Genomic DNA, 21,614 nt, shown 5'->3' with positions numbered 1-21,614 from the left:
CACGTGTCGTCCATTGCTTGAGAGATCTATCTATACAATAAATATCTATATTGGCAGGGCTGAAAGTTCACTGCGCTCTGCTCATTAAAACAATGCTATTTTGACTCAGTAATATATTTGAAAGTAAAATAAACGCATGTGCTTAGTCAAGGTCAAGGTTGTGTTATTGTATTATGGGTATATAAAATAAATTAAATTCGTTTCTTGTTGGGTTAGTGTGTACTAATAAAAAAAAGTCAATTTATGATATTTATTCAGCAGTGCAAGATTATTTACTATTTTTTAAGACTTAATGAATTGCTTCTGGAATAACCTTGTTACATGTTATTCTTTGAGGTTTAAAAAAAATATTAAAATAGGTAGAATATGGTCCATAAATACAACAAAAAATAAAATATTTATATCCAGCGGTCAGGTCAAATACATTAATTATATTTTTTTTATTACAGTGATTTTTTATGAGTCACGTAAAATTTGCGAAAACATTATAAATACACGTTGTTCTAATAGCTTTGTCTGCAGTAGTCTCAGAAGTTTGCGGCAAGCTCTGGATTTCGGACGTCCGTAGCTGGCCCAGAGTTGACGCAAGGAGGGAAGCGGTTGCTTTCATAGTCTCCTAAATCTTGCTTGATGTTAGACATAGCTCTATTTGGCAGCACTGTAACAAGACAAATTTCACCAACAGCTGTCTGCACCTTTCAATGCTTTACATTTATTTACGTTTATAACGGTATTGTTTTTGAAGATGCTAATTTTTCGAAAATTTTGATTGTCATTTAAATAATAATGTAATTTTGGCTTATTGCGCTTTTAGCACGTATGTGCGACAAGTGTTTTCTCATGGTCAATGCGTATCTAAATTAAATGCATTCCACCATGCCAAGTAATTATTCTGAAATATAATGGTTCGTTCAGGAGTCAGATGACTCATGTTAATGACATATTTAATTCTGTGTTGGATTTTGTAAAGATAATTTAAAACGGTATGGAACTTACGAGTGTTTTTGAATTGAAAACTAAAGTTTCGATGGTTTAATAAGATTAAAATATTTGTTTTATATATGCTCCTAATGAGCTAAAATAATTTTTATTCCTTACATATACGATCTAGCTTAATTTGAATTATTTTCACGATATTTATCCGTGAGATTTGGAAAATCTAGAAAAGCCTTATTTATGAGGAATTATTTTTATGATTAAATCATATAATTAGGACTATTTGCGATCCATCACAAAATAAATATTTTTGCTATTTTTATAAGTTGATTGAATATTTTATATGGTTTTAAGCGTATTTTTTTCATAAACCAAAATATATTTTACTTATTGAGCTTTGTTAAAATATCACAGGTGTTATTTCAATGCATTAAAAAAAAGTAAACACAACTAACAACTGCTTAATAAATCGTGGAACACAAGAATAAAATTAAAATAAATAAATTAGTGACAAATATTATTACAGTTTTCAATCAATAGATTTCACTCTGATCTTATTTAAATTATTCATTCGTGAGATTATAAACATCTATGAAAACCTAATATATGATAGTCAATAGATTTATAATAATATTATAATGACTAATTTCGATCTCCCAGACACGATAAAAAATTAAAACAATGGTTCATATCAGATTCGAATCTAGGTCTTTTAGGTATTGGTTATCTACTATAATACTGATATTTCATGCTAGTGATAAAAATTAATTTGAATCAAATACAAAAGTATGGTAATTTTGAACCCTTTTAATTAAAAATAACTCTGTAGCATTAATCTATTTTCCATGCGCATTAAAATGGAATTAACCATTAAATCGCGTATAGATAGAATAATTAATAAACATTTAAAGCAATTTTAACATTTTTTAATTGAACAACTACTAAATCTCTGTTTATATAAATAAAATAAAAAGCAGGAGAGTTACGTTTGCTCATTGTGACTAAATTATTTATATTATTTTTGAGAAATTATATTTATTTCGTCAGACATTATGAAAAACAGAAAAAAAATTTTTTAACACTTAATATCAGTGTATATTAAAGTATTTAAGTATTCAGTTCGTAAGAGTTGAAAACATTTTTTATAAATTAAAAGAGCTTGGTGACGTAAAATAAACTTTTTCTATTGTTCCTAACATTAATAAAATCTTACGGTTTTTTTTTAAAGAATATATTAAACTATGAAATTTTGTATAATTTACGTATAGCTAAAATTGTATATGTATAGGTTTAACTTAACTGTGTGGTATATAGAGATTTCGCAGTTTTCTTTCTTACTCATTCCGTATATGAATATTTTAGTTAAAATTGATACGAATACGTTTCATTGAAATCGGATACTATTTACCGGGTGCTCGCTCTTCCATTCCGATTTAAAATATATGAAGTCCCGGCCGCCTGGGGCACTTGCCCCACAAAGGCCGAGGTGCGAAAATCTCGCCTTTTCGATTTATTCAATTTGCCGGTAATTTAAACCGAGCTTTCTCACGAAAGTAAGGCGAGAGAGAGAGATCTCAGACTCTCATACTTGTGCCATAAGCTCTCTGATGGACTTTATCGAATTTTATATAATTTCAAACCAACCATGACTTGATCAATTTTTTAGATGGAAAATGCATTCAATTGTGGAATTTTCCGGTTAACTGATAAACTAGGGTAATATTTTTTTTATAATATCTACTTAAACTCATGCACATATTTGTGAAAATGTTTATTTTTTAATATTATTTATTTGCAGCAATATTGATTTAGGGCACCATAGTCTAATGTCAGAACTGGTCGTCTCAAGTGGTTAGGGTGGACTAGTCTAGCTTAAAGCTGATATGTCTTTATACCGATGATTAAATCCTCAGGTTTTTTACTTATTTAGAAATACAAAAATGGTTCTTGTTTATTGTAGATTATTTGCGTTTTTTTTTACTAATTAACATTTATGTAAGGGAGTTTGAGATGTAAACAGTAATAACAGCATTTTATGTTTATTGTTAAAACAATCAAGTAAACCTTTTACTGCGAACAGTTCTTTTTTTGATTACGTAATTTATTTTATCTTCTGAGAATGAAACATTAGCACATCTTTTAATGCTTTTTGCGATTGTTTGACTATGTGCTTTCATTCTGAGAATAAAAATTAATACGTTTTATTCGATAATCCGATTTACATGGAATTGATAAACAACACTTTTGGCATATAGTTGATGTAATATTTTAACTGGAGCGACCTAAATTTTTTTTAAGTGGTCCTTTGCTAATTTGTATATATTTGTTTCTTTATAAAGTTAGAAGGTAAGGTAAGGTAGTATTATGATATAGTTTTCAAATGGATCGAACTATTACGTTCTATTTTTTTAACTAAAATGTTCTTCTTACATAATACGTGCCAGTCCGTGGAGAATTAATTCTAGGTAGGTGTTTAATACTACGTTTTCTGAATCGTAATTATTGTCTAGGATTGTATAAGGTGGAACGTGGTGCAGCGGTATCACGTTACAAAGGTAATGTTGTGGATATTCGGAATTAAATTAATTGTCTGCTGTGTTGTAAATATTATTTATACGTATATCAATTAAGTCATTATTTTTTAACTATTAAATTAATTAATTATGCTTGTTAATGTAACGCCCATGAATAATTCAATTCAAACCAAATTAAAAGAAACACGACGTTTACAAACGCTTTTAGCGTTTTTTTTTTTGTAACGGTCGTTCATTCAGAATAAATTTCGCAAAAATCGCATTTTTCACGTCACGTTCACACTAGCGTCCATTAATCAGTCTGCAATTGCTTTCAAGTCACACCAAATTGGGTACATCCATTTTTCGTCGAAAATTTCCTAAAAATAAACGGAAAATCCAGCGCCGCACATCAAAGCCTATTGGACAATTTGTCATTTAGTTATTGCAAGGTAATTATTTATTATTGCAAATGCAATAATGTTATTTAATTTTATGTGTATTATATTGATTTATTTTTAGGTAATCAAACAAATATAAATGGTTAAAACATGAAGCTGTAAAAAAATATTAGTTTAATTCTCAAAAAATGCTTCTGTAGATACATATTTTCACAAATTTGCAAGTTCTAAGATCTAAATGAAAATGTATTTCTCTATACTATGGACTTGAAAATAAAAATAAAATTATATTTTTAATAAAAAAAATACATTCAAAGGTTTAATTTAAATATTTTAAAACTAAATTCATATATATATATATATATATATATATATATATATATATATATATATATATATATATAAACTCGAAACGTATCAGATTCAAGAGGATCTGTAAAATCTTTATACATTTAATAATATAGCAAAACAATAAACTGTACTTACAATTGACAATTCTTTTCACTACACACAACATATTGTTGTTTCTACAAATTTATATAAGCTAATCTGGATTTTGGGTTGATTTTAATGAACTCTAAATAAGAGTTTAGTTATATATTTTTTATTTTCTAAATTATGGCTACTCTATATGAAACTTGGTTTAAAATAATATATACAAATTTACTCCGCAAGTAATGTATCTAAATAATTTATATTTGGAAAAAATGTACTCTATTTTGTAGCTAATATAAACATATCGTGCTTCGACTAATTGCGGGTAAACGTAGCCCCCCTACATGTTGCAATTCATTAGCGTTTAATTAAAACCATTAGTTTGAACGATGCGAATGATAATTAAGACAACGAACACCCTTGCGGCACACTCTCATATTGGAAGCATAAATCATCAAGCCCTGAACGTTTCTTATCTCGATCTAGGGCAACAGAAGGGTCGAAATAAAATATATTCATCCGATACGAACTGTGGGACCAATATTTGTAGGACTCGTAAAAAGCGACTTCGACTTTGGGCCACAATTATTTATTTTGGACCTCCCCAACACTTGGTGCCTTCGAGTGCTTCAATCAGCTCCAAGATCGGGTAGTAATGTAACCAATAAATAACTGGGGATTATTGGAGAAAGTCAACGCAATAAGGCGTGTAGAAAATTGAAGCTATGCTCAAGTTTATTGTTAGTATAGTTTTATGCTTGTTTAGAGATATACCTATGTATATTCATAGTGTGTTTTGTAGATTAATTTCGTTTCGAGTTAAACTGAATCAAGTCTATTTGTTGAAAGTCAAAACTTAAATAATGCATGTATAAGGATATTATATTATTTTTATGTGAAAAACTTTTTTTTAACATATTTAGTTCGGAATAGCGTAGTTTGTAAGATCTAGATTTGTAACTTAGAGGTTGCGGCTTTGAGTTACGACAGCAATTTTAATTAATAAAATATGTGCTATTATTAAAACTCAGCCAATATGCAAAATGACATACATTGATTATAAATGTAAACACACCTAATTCTTAATATAAATTTCACTGATTCCTGACTGAAAAGTTTAGTGGTTATTTGTTTTATTTGTTGGTATTTATTAGGTCTAAGTGACCTACCATGTTGTTACATTTTTACCATGTTAAAACGCATTGGACTTACGCCTTTCAAGTGACAATTATTATCTTATGTTAAAAAAATATGGAAAATCGAAAATAAATTAGTTATTTAAATTTATAAGAAAAGAAAATCTTTGTCAAATGTAAAGTTTATAAAATGTTTTAATTGGACAAGAAATTTCTTTTAAATATATGTTTGTACTAAACAATATTTATGTAAAAACAATATGAAAAGTACTTTATTCGTGTAATCTTTAAATATGTAACAACTTAGTGTGGCTCGCAAATTCGCAGGGTTGCATATTATTAATATATTTGTAAATATTTTTTCTTACATATTTAAGTTATAAGTAATTTTTTAATGCTTATATATTGAAACATATATTCTAAAAAATTAGGTAAATTTTTATTAAAATGCAATAAATCTTAGGAAGTAATATTATAAAAAAAACTTTTTGATTTTCTTCAAAAGTTTTGATAATTAAAAAATATATAAAATAAATATTATGTGATTAAAAGCATACGTTATATTATTGGTTTTATTTTTGCAATATTTTTTCATTAAACCATTGAAATTATATTATTTATCATAATTAGCATAATATTTTTTTTATTATTTAATTAATATATTGATTTAGTACATTATAAAAAAATATTTTTAAAAAGCACATACCATCTAAAGTTAAATCATTCATCATTGTTCTATTTTTTTCAGAAAAAAATAGCTGAAAAAAGTCTGGAAAGCTGTAAAAAGCACCCAATATTTTTTCTAATATCCTTATTTCCTAGCGGTATTTTATTATCTGATTAATAATGTAGTTATTTTATTTAACAGCAAAGATAAAGCCAATTAGAGGAGTTGATAGATTCGTTTAAAAAAATTGCTATTTAAATATTTCTGACCTCTATAAAAATCTTCCAGGAACACATGCATATTTTCAAACATCTGGTACGAACTACGGACTAGAGAAAATCAGAATAATATAATTTTTACTGACATATTTTTAATTTTAATTATATGTTTGTATATTGATTTTTATGAGAAAATTTTAACTATATTGTTAAAAAAATATATTACAAGGTTATGTGCAGAATATTTACTTTTTGGAAGATTTTTGTGGATGGGCTAAAGGATAAGGATAACGCTTTTTAATTTGATTTTTTATGTGAAATTGTGTGAATATTCATTTAATTAAAAAAAATACTTAAAAAATTGCTGTTTATTTAATATATAGATTAACAGATTACGAACTGAGCATTTATTTACCATTTAATTAAATACAAATATATTTGATAATTACTTACATTTAACAACTGACCTTTTATTTAAGTTTCGCACTATTCAATAAATTTATATAAGCCTAAATTTTGATTTGTATAGATATATTAATTATTTATTATTTAATTATTATAAACAGAAAAAAACCACAGTTAAAACAAAAATAAAGTAATAAAAATCTATATATAATTAATTTTTGGATTACATTTTCAACTACTAAATATTTAATTAAAAATCTAAAAGATTTTTAGATATTATTAATTATGCCTTATAAAATTATTAGAAATAATATAACTTTGTCTGAAAAATAGAGTGGAAATTTGTTACAAAGATGATTTTTCTCACCAAAGATTTTTCAATTTTATTTTAAAAATCATTATTTATAATTTAATAATCACAAAACGTAACACGCTTATTTGATTTGCGTCCTGTAAAAAAGCAAAAATGTAAAAGTACGCAAATAAAATTTCAGCGACAAAAACGCGCAGACAAAATCACATACTAACAATATAGCGCTTGATAAAATAGCGCAGACAAAAGTACTAACAAAATCGAGAATGTTTTTTTTTAACTTATTCTACTAAATAAATGCTTGAAAAAAAATATTTTTCTGATCAGAACTTTATCTGATGCTAAACTAAGTTTTTTTTAGAATATATACATTACACGTGTAAATATATTTAAACGGCTTTGTCTTGCAATCTTTTGTCATGCGTGTTTAGTCACTTTGCCATATTGTCAGCTTGCTTTTGTCACCGCGGTTTTGTCTTGCATGCTATTGTTACGGTGCTCTAAACACAAAACCTTAATTTTATAGACCACTTAAATTTATCTTTATATCAAATTCCTATCAACCATAAAACTATAATATAAACTATAAATACGGTGTATTATATGAAATTGATTTATAAATTATATTGTATGTTTTTAATATAATACATATGCACTCAAAATAATTGAAAGCATCCTAATGCCTCATGCGACGACACTTTTCAAACATACTTTAACGCCGAGTTACGATACACCAAAACTTTAGAGATTTCACTACTGTATCTTCCATTATCAAAACTCTCAATGCGCATAGAGAGTTTCCGATTTATGACGTACTACGGGGGCAAACTTGCCCCGGCCAGAAAACGGGTTTCCAGATGTAATTCCGGAGACCTGCATAAAACTTTCCAAAGTTTGTCGGCTCTCTCGCTCTAGCCGACGAATATATCATCGGTCGTAAATGCAAAGTTTGCCTAGGCGGCAAAAAATAAATATGTATATATATTTCTTCCGTTGTTTGAGGGGGCACGTAAATAAATATCCGCACAATAATATGGGAAAGTACAAAGTGGAAAAACATACCGAGATGAGGCCCGTGCAGCACCACCGGTTGTATTATGTACAATAAGGTTCTGCCCCATTGTTCCTGCTGCAGTGAATTTTTGCCAACGCCAATTGTTTGTGCGCGGATATAATAGCAAAAGTTTTGTTATTCTTGGTCCCCGGTTCGCCCTCGGAATATTTATCACGGTTATTGCTCTATTAGAGCGTTTCCTATAATTTTCATCCCCTCGACTGCAAGGGGCAGACTCGAGGCGAACTTTAAATAAAACCGATAACGCGCGTTTTAATATACCCCTATTGTTTGAAATTACTAGTGTACCACCACGCTAGGCAATATGCTTGTGCTTTAAAAATATGTAATATTACGTGAAAATTCATACGTCTAAAATTAACCGACAACAGATTTTAATTAACATATTAAAATATGTAAAAAATAAATTTTATAAGCAATTTTGCAGTTTCAATATATATAACATACATACATATAAAAACTTTTAACTGATTTATTTTGTGGGTTATTGAAAAGCAAAAATCTTTCATAAAGATGTGGTTCAGTTTAATGATTTAATTCTACACGAAACAAGGTTAAATAAAGCATTGAAGATAAAATTTCAAGCTTAAAGCTTGGAACTTTTAAGTATGTAATTGCATAAAAAAAAATATGAATATTTTGAATTATGAGTTGAGGTGTGTTTTATTTCATACAACTGTTGACAATTTCAGTAGTCTCTAGTTAAGCTTAAACGTAGAACGTAAAACGTTAACCTATTATTATCACAAAAGTAAAAATGTCATTTAAAAAAATTAATAGTGGTGAGCGAATGCTTGAAGGTATGAAACGCGTACGTCATTTTTTTAATGATCGCATTAAGTATTTCCATATATACATATATAATGGCAACACAAATACGACCCCAGCGTTAAACTTTTAACGTGTAGTACATTTTTAAAGGCGTACATATTTTATGAGAGTAAACATCAAATATAAATTATTTCCACGTGTGTAAGGAGCGAAATGAGCCAGTCACGATTCGTGTTACGTATTCAAATTTATATATCGAATTTTTCGTTGTCGTTGTTTCGAAAGCTCGAGCTTTATCGCTTTGTGTATTGAGTAATATAAAACGCGATTGAAAAATGTACGTTCATACTTATAGGCGGAAAATGCCCGATTTACTCGAATTACCGAATTTTCCTCGCGTATTGCGTGTCGTTGTTGGATTTTATCAATCGGCTTTAACAATAATATCTAATTTATGAAAATATAATGCTTTTCTTTAATGATATATTGTATATTTTGTTATATATTTTTTAAAATTAAATTGAATAATAAGATACACAAGAACGTCATAGCTCACAGACGTATAACTCTGGAACTTTCTTAAAATTCATTTCGTTCACTATTCTTTCTTTATAAGTCTGCATTTGTATCTGTAAATAAAACTTTATTTTACTGTTATAAATTCTCAGAATTGTTTTCTATTGTATAAAACTTAACATTTAAAAATATTAGTTCGTAAAAACATCTACATATAATTAAATGTTCATTATTCTTTTACATAAAACACTATAATATTTATTTGCGTGGTCTCTTGGGTCGTGAAAAATCACTGACAGTATTTCATACCAAGTAAAAGTAACGCTAGTTTTGTGAATTTATTTTCAGCATGGTAGTAACATATATTTTTATTTAATTATAAAAAAAATAAACATTTTGTTTCAATTAATAAGCAAATTCTCGATCTTGATCAAAACTGTTCTTTTAAATCAGGAAAACTATTGACCCACTTAAAATAAGAATAGATACAGTTTTTGAGTGCCCAATTATTTTTATCTTTGCTTCTCTATTCGACGAGCAAAGCATCCGAAATTTCGCTTTGTAATATTATAATTTTCCATCTCTGCGAATTTTCCCTTCGTACGTTCGGCGCTTCAGGTGATTTCTATTTATTTGCTTGCCGATATAAATAGCTACTCGATTGCTTTTTAGGAACGCTTCCTGAGATGGTTGTTGAGCAGAAAAAGAGCAATGAAAGCATCTATTGAACAACCTTAAATATATTTATACCTACATGTAAATAGAATGAATAATTCTTCCAATAGTAAAGTCTAAGTGGTGATTATAGTTAACTATATTTGCACAGACGGTAACTAATATTGACCATACTGTCAGGTATGCCAAGACGATTAATAACGTCGATTACTTGCACGCTCAGGAATGAATTATTATTGACAGTGTTGTTCAAACTGTAACAAACACTGCACCCCTAGCGAGTTCAAGTCAAACACGAAGGATTGTTTTAAAATTCCAAAGTCACGTTACCGTCGACCCAGATAACTCTAGACAAGATCGACACCTTCCAACTTCTATTTTCCATATGCTAGGTTTAAGCTATCCACAAACTACGTGTCTGTTTTCCTGAAACCAATATTTTATTTTTAACACGACACATCTTTAATCACAAGATTAAATTTTGTTCCTACATATTTTATTATTATAAGCAGAAAGTGTGACGACATAGTTAAAATAACTTACATTTAATATAAATATCATGACATTTTAAGTCATGAAATCTTTTTAATTTAAACTTTTACCAATCCACTTTTTTTTGGATTGTTAAAAAAACAAGTCGTTGTGAGGAAAATCGAAAAATTTATATTTCTAAATGAAATATTAAATCTTGATAAAAACTTGGACACAAAATTTTAGTGATATTATATATTAAAAAACAAGCGGAAGCATAAACAGTAAATTTAGTATTAAACAAAGATAAGAAAATTATATCTTAAATATATGATATTTGCTCTAAAGTTGTAAAAATTAATTACGGTTGGTTATCATAAAATATTTATTATCTGTTATTGAAATGAAACAATAAATTTCTTCATAGTTCAGTCACAGAAAAGTGTACTCCGTAAAAAATTTAATGTATTGCAAATTATAATACTACATAAATTATCTTTTAATACAAAAGTAAACCTTTAACTTTTGATTGTATTTACAAAGTATAGCAAGTCGAGTCATAAAATAAAAATATAACTAATAAACTTTTAGAGTTTAAGAAAATAAACTTTTAATTCCAAATATTTTAGTAAGAATAACTTTGTTCTGTATAATATGAAATATAATATTTAATGTAAATTTATTATGTAAATTATAATTTTGAAACAAAATAACGAGCTTAAAAAAATCTTAATGCTAAAGCAACATTTTCAAACAAAACGTTTTAAACTTAAAACAACTGTATAATTTGAACTTTTTAAAAACTAATTGTGTTGATACAAAAATAACTGATATCATTTTTTGTTATTATTTGTTTTATTTTTAGAGTAGGAGAAATCAAAGTATATTTTATAAATTTATTTTATTTTATATTAACCGATATACTAAATTTTAAAATTAAATATTATTAAATCATATTAAATACATACTGATGCAAAAACTTTTCATTTATAAACAGAATAAGTAAAGAAAATTATATTTAAAAAACAATATAAAAAAACCATTTTGTTTCATAAACTATTTTTTATCATTATGTAAAAAATGGGACGAATTTAGATTTTTTTGGATTTTTTACATACAATTATGTAATATAAAATTAAAAGTTAGTTTTGTTTTAAAGAAACGTGAAATAGTTTTAAAAATGAGACATTCAAAAATATACTAATGAACTTTTGAGTTTTTGAACAATTAATGTAAAATATTAAAAATATATATCAATTATTTATATCAAAAAATTCAATTTAAACGAGTCGTTTTAAATACCATAAATCTGAAGTAATACTAATTTAAGCCATTTTTATATTTTCTAATATATATATGCAGTTTCTTAGATAAGAGCTAATAACCTAAATATCAGGTTATATTATAATATATTACATGATTTTGAAATACAATAATTTTTTTTTAATAAATTTCATATTATATGTTATTTAATCTTTAATGCTTTTTAATTATTTTAATGTGTATACATTTGTTAGGCACGAAAATTTTTATAGATTTATCTTAGTATTGTATCAGACTCAATATTATCACTATAACACATTACATACACGTATATAACATTAGTCTTATGATAATTATATACGTATATAATACACTAATCAAATTATATGCAATCATCATTATATACACGAATAGTATATTATGTACACGTGTAACGCATTCATCATGTCATTACGTTTTATCTATAAATATGGAATAATTAAAATGAATAAATCAATTAGTCGCTAGAACGAATGGATCATACAGTCGTATTATTCACGAAGCATCTGTACTTCTCTAAAGTTATTACTTCAATCTACAACAATTTCAGTTTCTTAAAATTATTATCTCATTCTTGATTATAAGGCGAATTATTTATAGAGGAAAAGTTGACAAAAACCTTTTTTCGGATCTGTTATTATGTGTTGTTCGATTTGTAGTGATTTAGGATGAGCTCTGTTTTTTAATACGTAGTCTTAGACGGGAGATACCTATGAGATAATTGGTTAGATAGTTTATTTATTCAGGAGCAGCTTTTTATATTAAATTTACTTGTTATGTTAAATAAATTAACTGAACTATTTTGTCAATGTTCATTTTATATTAAGTTAGGTGAGTTTTTAGGGTTAAGTTCCGATTATTTTAAGGCTAGTATTTTTTTGAGTATATTCATACATTTTTAGCTTGAATTTATTCACAGTATAAGCGTATTTTCTTATAACCATAACTATGTTTTTGTGGGGGGTTTTAACCACCTGTGTCAAAAGTCATCATAACGACTACTTGAACCACGAAAAGATAAATTTTTCATACTACACTATTATCAATATAGTTTCAATTGTTATTATACCTATTATTATATTAAGTCGTTGGCACTATGTCAGTGTTGCTATAGTGCTGATAGGCTTGTGGGCAAATAAATCGATATTAGTTTTAATAATATGTTATTTCTGTAAAATTTCATAACACAATTAAATTATCTTTTATTTATAAAAATTTGGTCGTTGTTGTAATGTGTTTAAATATTGTTTTATTTAAAATAAATAGTTTTGTGAACTATTGGCAGCTTGTTCCAAAACATACATAATTTAAAATTGTAAGTGATTCTTGATTTTAGCTACATATGCTCTCAAATATATGCTTATATCTAAATAACACATCAATTGTATATTAGAGGTTAAGCAATTTGCCATTGTGGATGGCACAAGTGTGCATTGTTTGAAGCATTTCACTCTCACCACACCTTCAACTTCTGTTTAAAACACTTACTGTTTCACAAAAGCACGTCGAACACTAGCCACATGTTTGGAACACTGAAAGTGCACATTGCGGGGGTAATACTCGCTCAACTCATTACGTCACTCTGTTGCGAGTCGAATTGTTTCGCAAGTTTCCCAATTTGAGTATGTTAAGTGGGAACTTGTGACGTACCCCGGAGTAACGAATTCCGTCAAACTCCAAGATGTGCACTTGTTGACGTTATCACGATCTACCAAGATAAACTGTCACGTCTCCGGAAGGAATCCCCATAGCATCCACGCTTGCCGGCCTCTCTGGTATATCGAGACGGTATAAGTTTTAATATCAAAATCCACTTGTAATTCCTGGAATGTAGTGATAAGAGAGAAGTTATTATGAGCGGGCGGATCTTGCTGTAGACCACTCGAAGGCAGATCTTGGGAAACCAATTGGGGATTCTCGTTGTCGGAAGTTATTGGAGAAGTGGTCACTTATGGGTATGCGCGGTCAGCGCTGCATTGTAATTGCATTTTAAGCCAAAGTTATCCATGCACCATTGCATTTTATGCAACCCCGTCTATTCTAAGTATGGATCTGTTTTGGATGTGCGGCATCGCTTGTGTTGGCATATTTTGATGTTAATGCACATTTTCCGCTTTTCATGGAAATAGCGCTGTGTCTAAATGAAAGTGAGTGTTCACTATATGTAACTAAAATCTGCTATAATTTAAAATAATATTAATTCAGATATTATATTTATATGTGACTTTGAGATTATGATCACAAATTAATTATATAATAAGACGTCGCAAGAGCAATTATATCTTTGTTGAAGAAGAGATTATCATTCAGAATGAAAAAGTACATAAGAATATACTTCATGGATAAAAGTTAAAAGACACGGACAAGAGACAAGACCATTGTAACCTAACAGGTGACTCAAATGCGTCACGATGGTCGAAAACAATAATTGTATTATTTCATAATACATATAAAGAAGCAAACAAAAAATGATAAAATATCAAAATTAAATGATACAAACCGGACGAGCTGTCAATGTGCAATGCCAGCGTATTAAGGATCCGGATGACAACAGCCATAGGCGAGCAGACAAGTCTGGAAGTCCTAGTCTCAAGGCCATCAAAATTTGTATTTTTATATAAGTTAGCGAGTAATAATGTTATTTAAATCTCGAGATTCATCGCGATTAGTACCTATTGTTCGATATTTCGGCAGTGATAATCCTGCCATGGTCATGAGTATGTTCCGTTGCTAAAATTTTGTGACAATGTGAGAAGTATCATAATACATACAAATAGATATTCATATGTATTTTTTACATTTTATGCTTTTGATTATTAGGTTATCATTAGGTTAACCCGTCAGCTAACGATGGTTTTAATTTTAATAAATAAATAATTTATAAGTGCAATTTTGCAATTTGATAGTTACTCAAAATATTTTTTTATTAGATTATAAACACATTCAGTTAGTCAATTTATGCTTGATATAATACTGATGAAAACACTTGTGATACCAACAATTCAATCTATCTATGTATATGTTATAAAATATACGATTTCACAATTTCGGTATAATTAAGATACAAAAAGGTAACGTTAACTAAAACTCAATATTTCATTTTACTACAGAGCTTTAATTAAAAATAATATTACTTATACTATTCTAATTAAAATTCGGATTAAAATACAACTGAGCTTATAAAACTCCGCCGGGAGGCGGATGGACTCGTCGCTAGAAAAGTTTGACAATAACTGGTCTACGTTGGACTGTTGCGGCTTCCTCCTAACGAATATTAACACGACTTCCACTTGGCCGTTAGCAATGATCATAAATTCATATTTCTTATACACCGGCATGACATTTTATTATGTTCCGACTCTTTATTCTTCGGTTGTAAATCTTGCGTTAAGCTCAGTAACATGGGATTTACTGGAATTTTAAAAACGTAATAATTATCCATTACCAATTGTCGAATATAAAAATTAAGTTATGATACAAATAAATTGATTTGAGAATGAAGTTAAAATTGTATTACTCGATTATTTCATCAGAATTAATAGATACAGACTTTGGCTCTTTTTAACATCGGAGTTACACTTATTATTATTGTTTTGACATTGCACAGCTATGCGCTAATTATTAATTAATTTAATTTTATATTATTAAGCACATGTAGTTTATTTGTTAATAAATATTAATACATAGCAATAAGAAAAAAAATATGCTAGCGTTGAAATTCAGCGCATAATTTTAATTAAAGTGAAATATTTGTTTTAGCTATAGTACTATTGTATATAATTTATAAAATTAATTAAGCCCTTATAAATCCGAAGGCACGTTATGCCAAATATAATTTATATTTTATAAAGCTTTTTAAATAATTTTATGACATTATTAATGATATTTTCATTAGCATATTACAATAGAAAGATTAAGTAATTACAGATCATTTTAACTGGAATAATCAAAATACGGAAACTCGGCGTAAAAGATGTTAGTTTATCAATTTAACTAGTTACAATTAATTAGTCTGCACTGACATTTACAAATATATAAATATATTTGATAAATAAATTAAATACATGTTTTTAACTACGGTCGATCATCCTTATATGAAATATTAAAAAATCTGTTGTAGTGAAGACAAAAGTTATTTTTTTTTTAATTAAAATGTTTTTGCCAATAATAACTTATTTGACTAAGAACATTTGCTTTATTGTGAAAATATTATTTATTTATAATCCATGACGATCATGGACCTTAACAATGTGATTGAGTAAATGTAAATTTTAGTCATGACTACAAAATAAACGAAGCGGTTATTATATGGATGTTCAGATTAAGATTTTGTGTTTGTTCGTAAGTGCTATATTTTTATTAAATATTGGTCTAATGGCCGCAATGGCGGTAAGACTTTTAAAACAAAATTTCATTCTAAATTACTGCCCTGTTTACATTGGGGAGACAGTGGCAAAGTTTGATTATGACTATGTTTCGTAAATATAATCGTCTGTTTGAATCTGGTTGATTTTTGTTCTCCACCACCTCATCATTCAATAAAACATTTCATGAGGTACTAGTATAAAAGGTTTTAATTGTTATATTTACATACAATATATGATCAAACTAATCACATTCCAATGTCGAATCTATTTCACACGTCACCCATTATTCGACTGTGCTATATAATATATTGAATAAACCTTTTTTTTTGGTCTGGGTAACGTCGTCTTCCACAGTGTTGTACACGTCAATTGAGACGGCTTTAAACGTCGGGACCAAAAGAAAAATACATAAGGGAAAGGGCCTCGCACGGGGCAACGCTTGGGGTGTCTTTTTTCGCCATCCCTGCCCCCCGAGCGAACACATTTGATTACTGTGTCGACTCAGCCGTGAAATGTTTGGGTTGGATTACCGGGGGGGCCCCGTCGATATCTCACTCTGGCAGCCCTGGGCTGGGGCCCTCGGCGCCTTGGCGTGATTTGTATTTTCAAAGATCACCGTCATATTATATATAATAGTATGGGGCCCGTTTTCGCAATTTAATGGAATCGCGAGCGCCGAAAGCCCCTATCGAATTCTGAGGGGTCTTTTTGATAATGTGTCTTCAATGGGGCCTGTGTACTTTTTATCATCAGAATGCGGAAAATCGAAATTCGCCGTTCGATAATTTAATTTGTAGAGAATCGCGAACGTAATGCGATTTTGAAGTGCTAATGTAATATGACGTGCGTAGGTTGTATTATATTTTTTAGCGTAACATACATATTTTTTAATACCTATATACCGGTATTATAACATACAATATTGGGCTACCGATAATGTTTTTTAAAAGTATACTCACAATTCGCGACCAAGGTACAGACTGCGTGACGATAACAATAAATAATAAAAATCGTAGCCTTATCACTTATTTAATTAAGTCGTCTTCAAAGATCGAACTGAACTCAGATAAATTTTGGATGTCATAGTTAGACCAGGGTTGACGTGAAGAGGGAAGCAGCTGTCTCTCTGTCGATTATCAGTGAACCTTTGATATGTATTTGGATTTTTTTAATGCCTTCGTCTTTCCTGTCCGAATATTTGTAAAACCGACAAAGCTTAAACAGGTGCTAATTTGGCATCATAACACATTGTTTGCTCACATTTAAGTACTAGTGTACTAGGCTTAAAGCGCATTATCAAACTACCTTATCAAATTTGGTCGATATGATAAACAAGGCGTATTTTAATTATAGTTCTGCCAGTAATGGGCACGTACGTCGTTATCGTATAACAAAAGCAATGATAAACGTGCAACGGCAATCAAAGCGACGATAATATAATATTAGATGTAGCAAATCGTCACTATTGAGCTGTTTTGATTGTTTGCTTGTTTGCTCGCTGCTTTGAGCAAACAACTGCAAACAGAGTAAACAGAAGCGGTTGTTTTTGGCGCATCTAACTCGTTTTTAAACCGGTCCGTATGTTTGCCTCCTTCATTTGCGGTCTTTTTGTCGGTTTTTCCGGTATTGTAAAAGTTGCAGAGAGCGATCGGATACTCGTTAGAGTTTGATTAACTTTTTGTCGCTATGACTTTGTTGGAAATCAAAGGAAGACTTTCTGCTAAGCGATGAATAATAAATTAAATAAAAAGTTGTAGTTTAATTATCTTAAATCTGTAAACTATTATTTAAATGCTTCAATGCTTATTTTTACGCCATGAATTATCTGCTGGTTTTAGTTTTTAATTTCTAATGATCTAAATTGTATCATATCAGTAAGTCTTAAAATACTAATAATGCAAGAGAAATACTCGTTAATTTAATTTTTTATTATTACTTGATAAAGCTTTTTTGTATGTCTCTAATAGTTCTTGAGGTAGTATATATTTATATATAATATAATACCATATATTTAGATAAGTCTCCGTTAAATTTTCTCCGTGTACGATACTAGTTTTATATAAAAGCGTGTGTTACGTAATAACCGACAAAGTAAGTCATGTACAAAAATCTGCAACGTGCCGAATATAAAATTCCATTTTTATTTTCCGCCAGGTAACAACTTCGACTGCGATTGCCGCCTGTCCTGGATGCACATGCTAAGGAACGACACGAAGAGCGAGCAAGTCAGAACATCTCTGGAGCAAGTCACGTGCCATCTCGAGCTAGAATTCAACGAGCACCTGATCCCGATAATCGAGAAGCATTCCAAGAGCAAATCGAGAATGTCGAACGAGATACGGAAGAAGAACAGCCACAGGATCACCGACGATCAGTACGACAACATGGACCAGAAGCTGGAGGACAGCAGCTACGACGACGTGCAGCAAGACACCACGAACGTAGTGCAGGCAAAGAATGACGAGATTCATCTGTTCCAATTGCCAATGGAAATGCTTCCCTGTCCTGACATGATGGGAGCTACAGACGCACCACTATCGCCACTGAGTCAAGGAGAGATCAGAGATTACAGAAATTCAGCAAGGATCACAAGCGTCTCAAGTTTTGTCCTACACGTGGTCCTAATAGTGTGGGCATTTTTAAATTAAATTTAAATGTGTTGAAATAGACACCTTTTTTAATATTAAAAAGTGACGGAATTGTTAAAACTAAACCAGCACCGTCCAAGGGTTGTTTAAAATATAAAATCATGCGTGAACATCGAATAGTTTTATAAATATAGTCTTTGCGTCGTTTTAGCACTAACTAAGCAAAAAGGCGTAAATTACATTATCGTCAAATGATAGCACTGAAGCGATGTTTTGACTTGTGCTTTAATTCAGGATTTTTTCTTCAATTTTGTATAAATATATATTAATAATTTCGACAAAATTAATATTCTTCTTTAGTATTTTGGTACTTAATTTAAAATTACAAATTGTGTTTAATTTTAAAATTATATAGAAAAAATCCTGTAAATAAGCTATAATTTTTACGCATTAAAAAAACTCATAAATAAGTTATTTTTTAATAAAATGCACTTGTAAATAAATTTTGAACTGCATATAATTAATAAATGAAATAAACGCTTCTGTGTATCAAATTTACTTTTGTATATATAAATTTCGCATTTTTTTTCTGTGTGTTTTTGTATGAAATATAAGTAATTAAATATGTTTTTTTTAAATAAGATAATTGTAAATTATTATTAAATAAAAAAACTCAACATGATTGCATCAATTGTTAGTTTAGTTTTATAATAACTGTAATATTACACTGTAACATTTGATAAGATTGAGATATTTTTCTAATACTGTTAAATTTAAGCTTATACGTCACAATCAACGGGTTTAAAATTTCTTCTATTATAATTTATAACAAAAAAAAATGTAAATGTTGCCAAAATAGTAAAAAAAAGTATTTTTTAACAGAACACAATTATTTAAATCGGAGTAGACCCTTAGATGTTTGTATGACCAATACTTTGATTTTGTATAAAGAAAATATTTAATTATGTATAGAAGTGATTTAAATTTATTGAAATAAAATATGATGAGTGAATTGCTGTTTTTTTTATATCCCTGAATGAATGTATAATCTTAACTAAAATATTTATAAATATTTTTAGCATCAATAATTAAATTTCTTATTTTATACAGTTGAATACATCAAAGCAACGATATCGGGAAAAATGTTTCAAATTACATATACAATATTCAACAAAAATTTAAAATTTAAAAATCTGTATATATTATATTTTGCACACACTTTAAACGATTAACTTACAATAAATAATTCAATTTGATGAAATTATGTATATTAGCTGTCGGTATCTCACTATCGTGAGGTACCGAAGCTAGCGAGTGTGCGGATACCGGACCCTTAACTTTTTTGGTTTTAAATATTATTTTTGCTTCGTTCTGATTTTTAAAAATATATTTTAAAATTTAATGGTTTAAATTATATGCCTAATACAAATAAAACAATGAACACATTTTAGCTGAGCAACTAATAAATAATATACATTATGTAAAAATAAAATGTGGAGTATAAATTAGAATTAAAAATTTATAAGTAAATTTGATGTGTTATTTATTATTAATAAAAGATAAGTTTTGAGGTGACATTTTGATGGATTTGGTAAATAAATCTAAATCAATGTGCAGTTTTTACAGTTATATATTAGATTTTATGTGATTAAAGCAAATATTTGGGTACACGTTTATATTTTAAGAAATATGTTTTTTCAGGTAAGTATAAATTACATCATCAGCATGAAAAATATATTTAAAGACATGTTAATATAATGACATAAATATACGTAGAAAGTAAAAACTGATTATTCAAATTCAACTATACTCTATTTGCCTTAACACAGTCAGTTCGAGAGCTTTCAATTTTATAATTATTTAAGGCAAGTTTGAGTTTATGCCCCTACAATAATGACTATAATTACGCGTCACAGTGAAATATGAAGCAATAAGAGAACCACATATGATAAAATCGCGCAACTTTTTAATTTGACGGTTGGCCGTTTCGTTAATGCGCATATTATTATAAAAAATTAAAGTGTGAAAATGTTTAAAGAAAATAGTTTGCCGATCCTTGGCATAAATTAACTTTGAAGTAATTATTTTATAAAACGAATTGCTTGTGTATTAAAATAATTAAGTATAAAAATTAAATAAATTAATCTATGTTTCATAAAAAATATAAGATTGAGCAACATTATATTTGTAGTGTGCATTAAAATATTTAAATTGTGCATTTACGTTAGTGTAATCAACGACTGAAACTAAACAGCACTGGTCCTGGTCAGTACAGTGACCACCCCATAAATAATTCTTTGTAACTAATCTATTTAAAAATATGATTGTATAAATTAAAAACAAGATTAACTTTAAATGAATAGTTTCATAATTTGTTGCATTATATGCAACAATCAGTCCCAATACTGCCTAACTTCGGTCGTTGGAAATATTATAGTGTGCCCTAAAACAAATCATTCGTTTTAGTGCACATCATACATAACATGTTGCTAAATCTAATATTTTTATCGAGCATAGATATATTTATTTAATGCTCTTTTTATTATTGTAATGAATAAACAATTCGTTTATTAATAATATAATATAATTACCTAATAAATCGCACCCAAATACAATATATAGCAAAATACAGTGAGTAATAGAAAATTAGTGTAAGCCAGGCTGTGAAAAAATAATAATATGGTAAGTCTAGCTTAAAAACATAATCATGATTATAATAAGTACTAACATTGATTCTCTTGACAGGATGGAAATGTAAATAAGCCGTCATGTTATTTTATTGTATAAATTATAGTATAAAATTCAATTTAATTTGATTGTAACAT

At 28.4% G+C, this 21,614-nt stretch overlaps 1 protein-coding gene across 2 annotated transcripts in view; it reads left to right on the top strand.

Annotated features, from left to right (window-relative positions):
* The window catches only part of LOC148238094 (uncharacterized), a 208,964-nt gene extending 189,336 nt beyond the window's left edge, over positions 1-19,628 (top strand). For both annotated transcript variants that reach the window (XM_088205934.1, XM_088205935.1), the window contains one exon: positions 18,356-19,628. In XM_088205934.1, the coding sequence (XP_088062060.1) occupies positions 18,356-18,849 (494 nt within the window). In that variant the 3' untranslated portion in view covers positions 18,850-19,628. The remainder of the gene's footprint in view (positions 1-18,355) is intronic.
* The last annotated feature ends 1,986 nt before the right edge of the window (positions 19,629-21,614 follow it).

Source organism: Plectrocnemia conspersa, unplaced genomic scaffold, assembly GCF_051122295.1.
Source record: "Plectrocnemia conspersa isolate PC_06_02 unplaced genomic scaffold, ASM5112229v1 ptg000002l, whole genome shotgun sequence".
Taxonomy (NCBI): Eukaryota; Metazoa; Arthropoda; class Insecta; order Trichoptera; family Polycentropodidae; genus Plectrocnemia; species Plectrocnemia conspersa.
The sequence above is the reverse complement of the archived record's forward strand: the minus strand, read 5'-3'. Positions and strand labels throughout refer to the sequence as shown.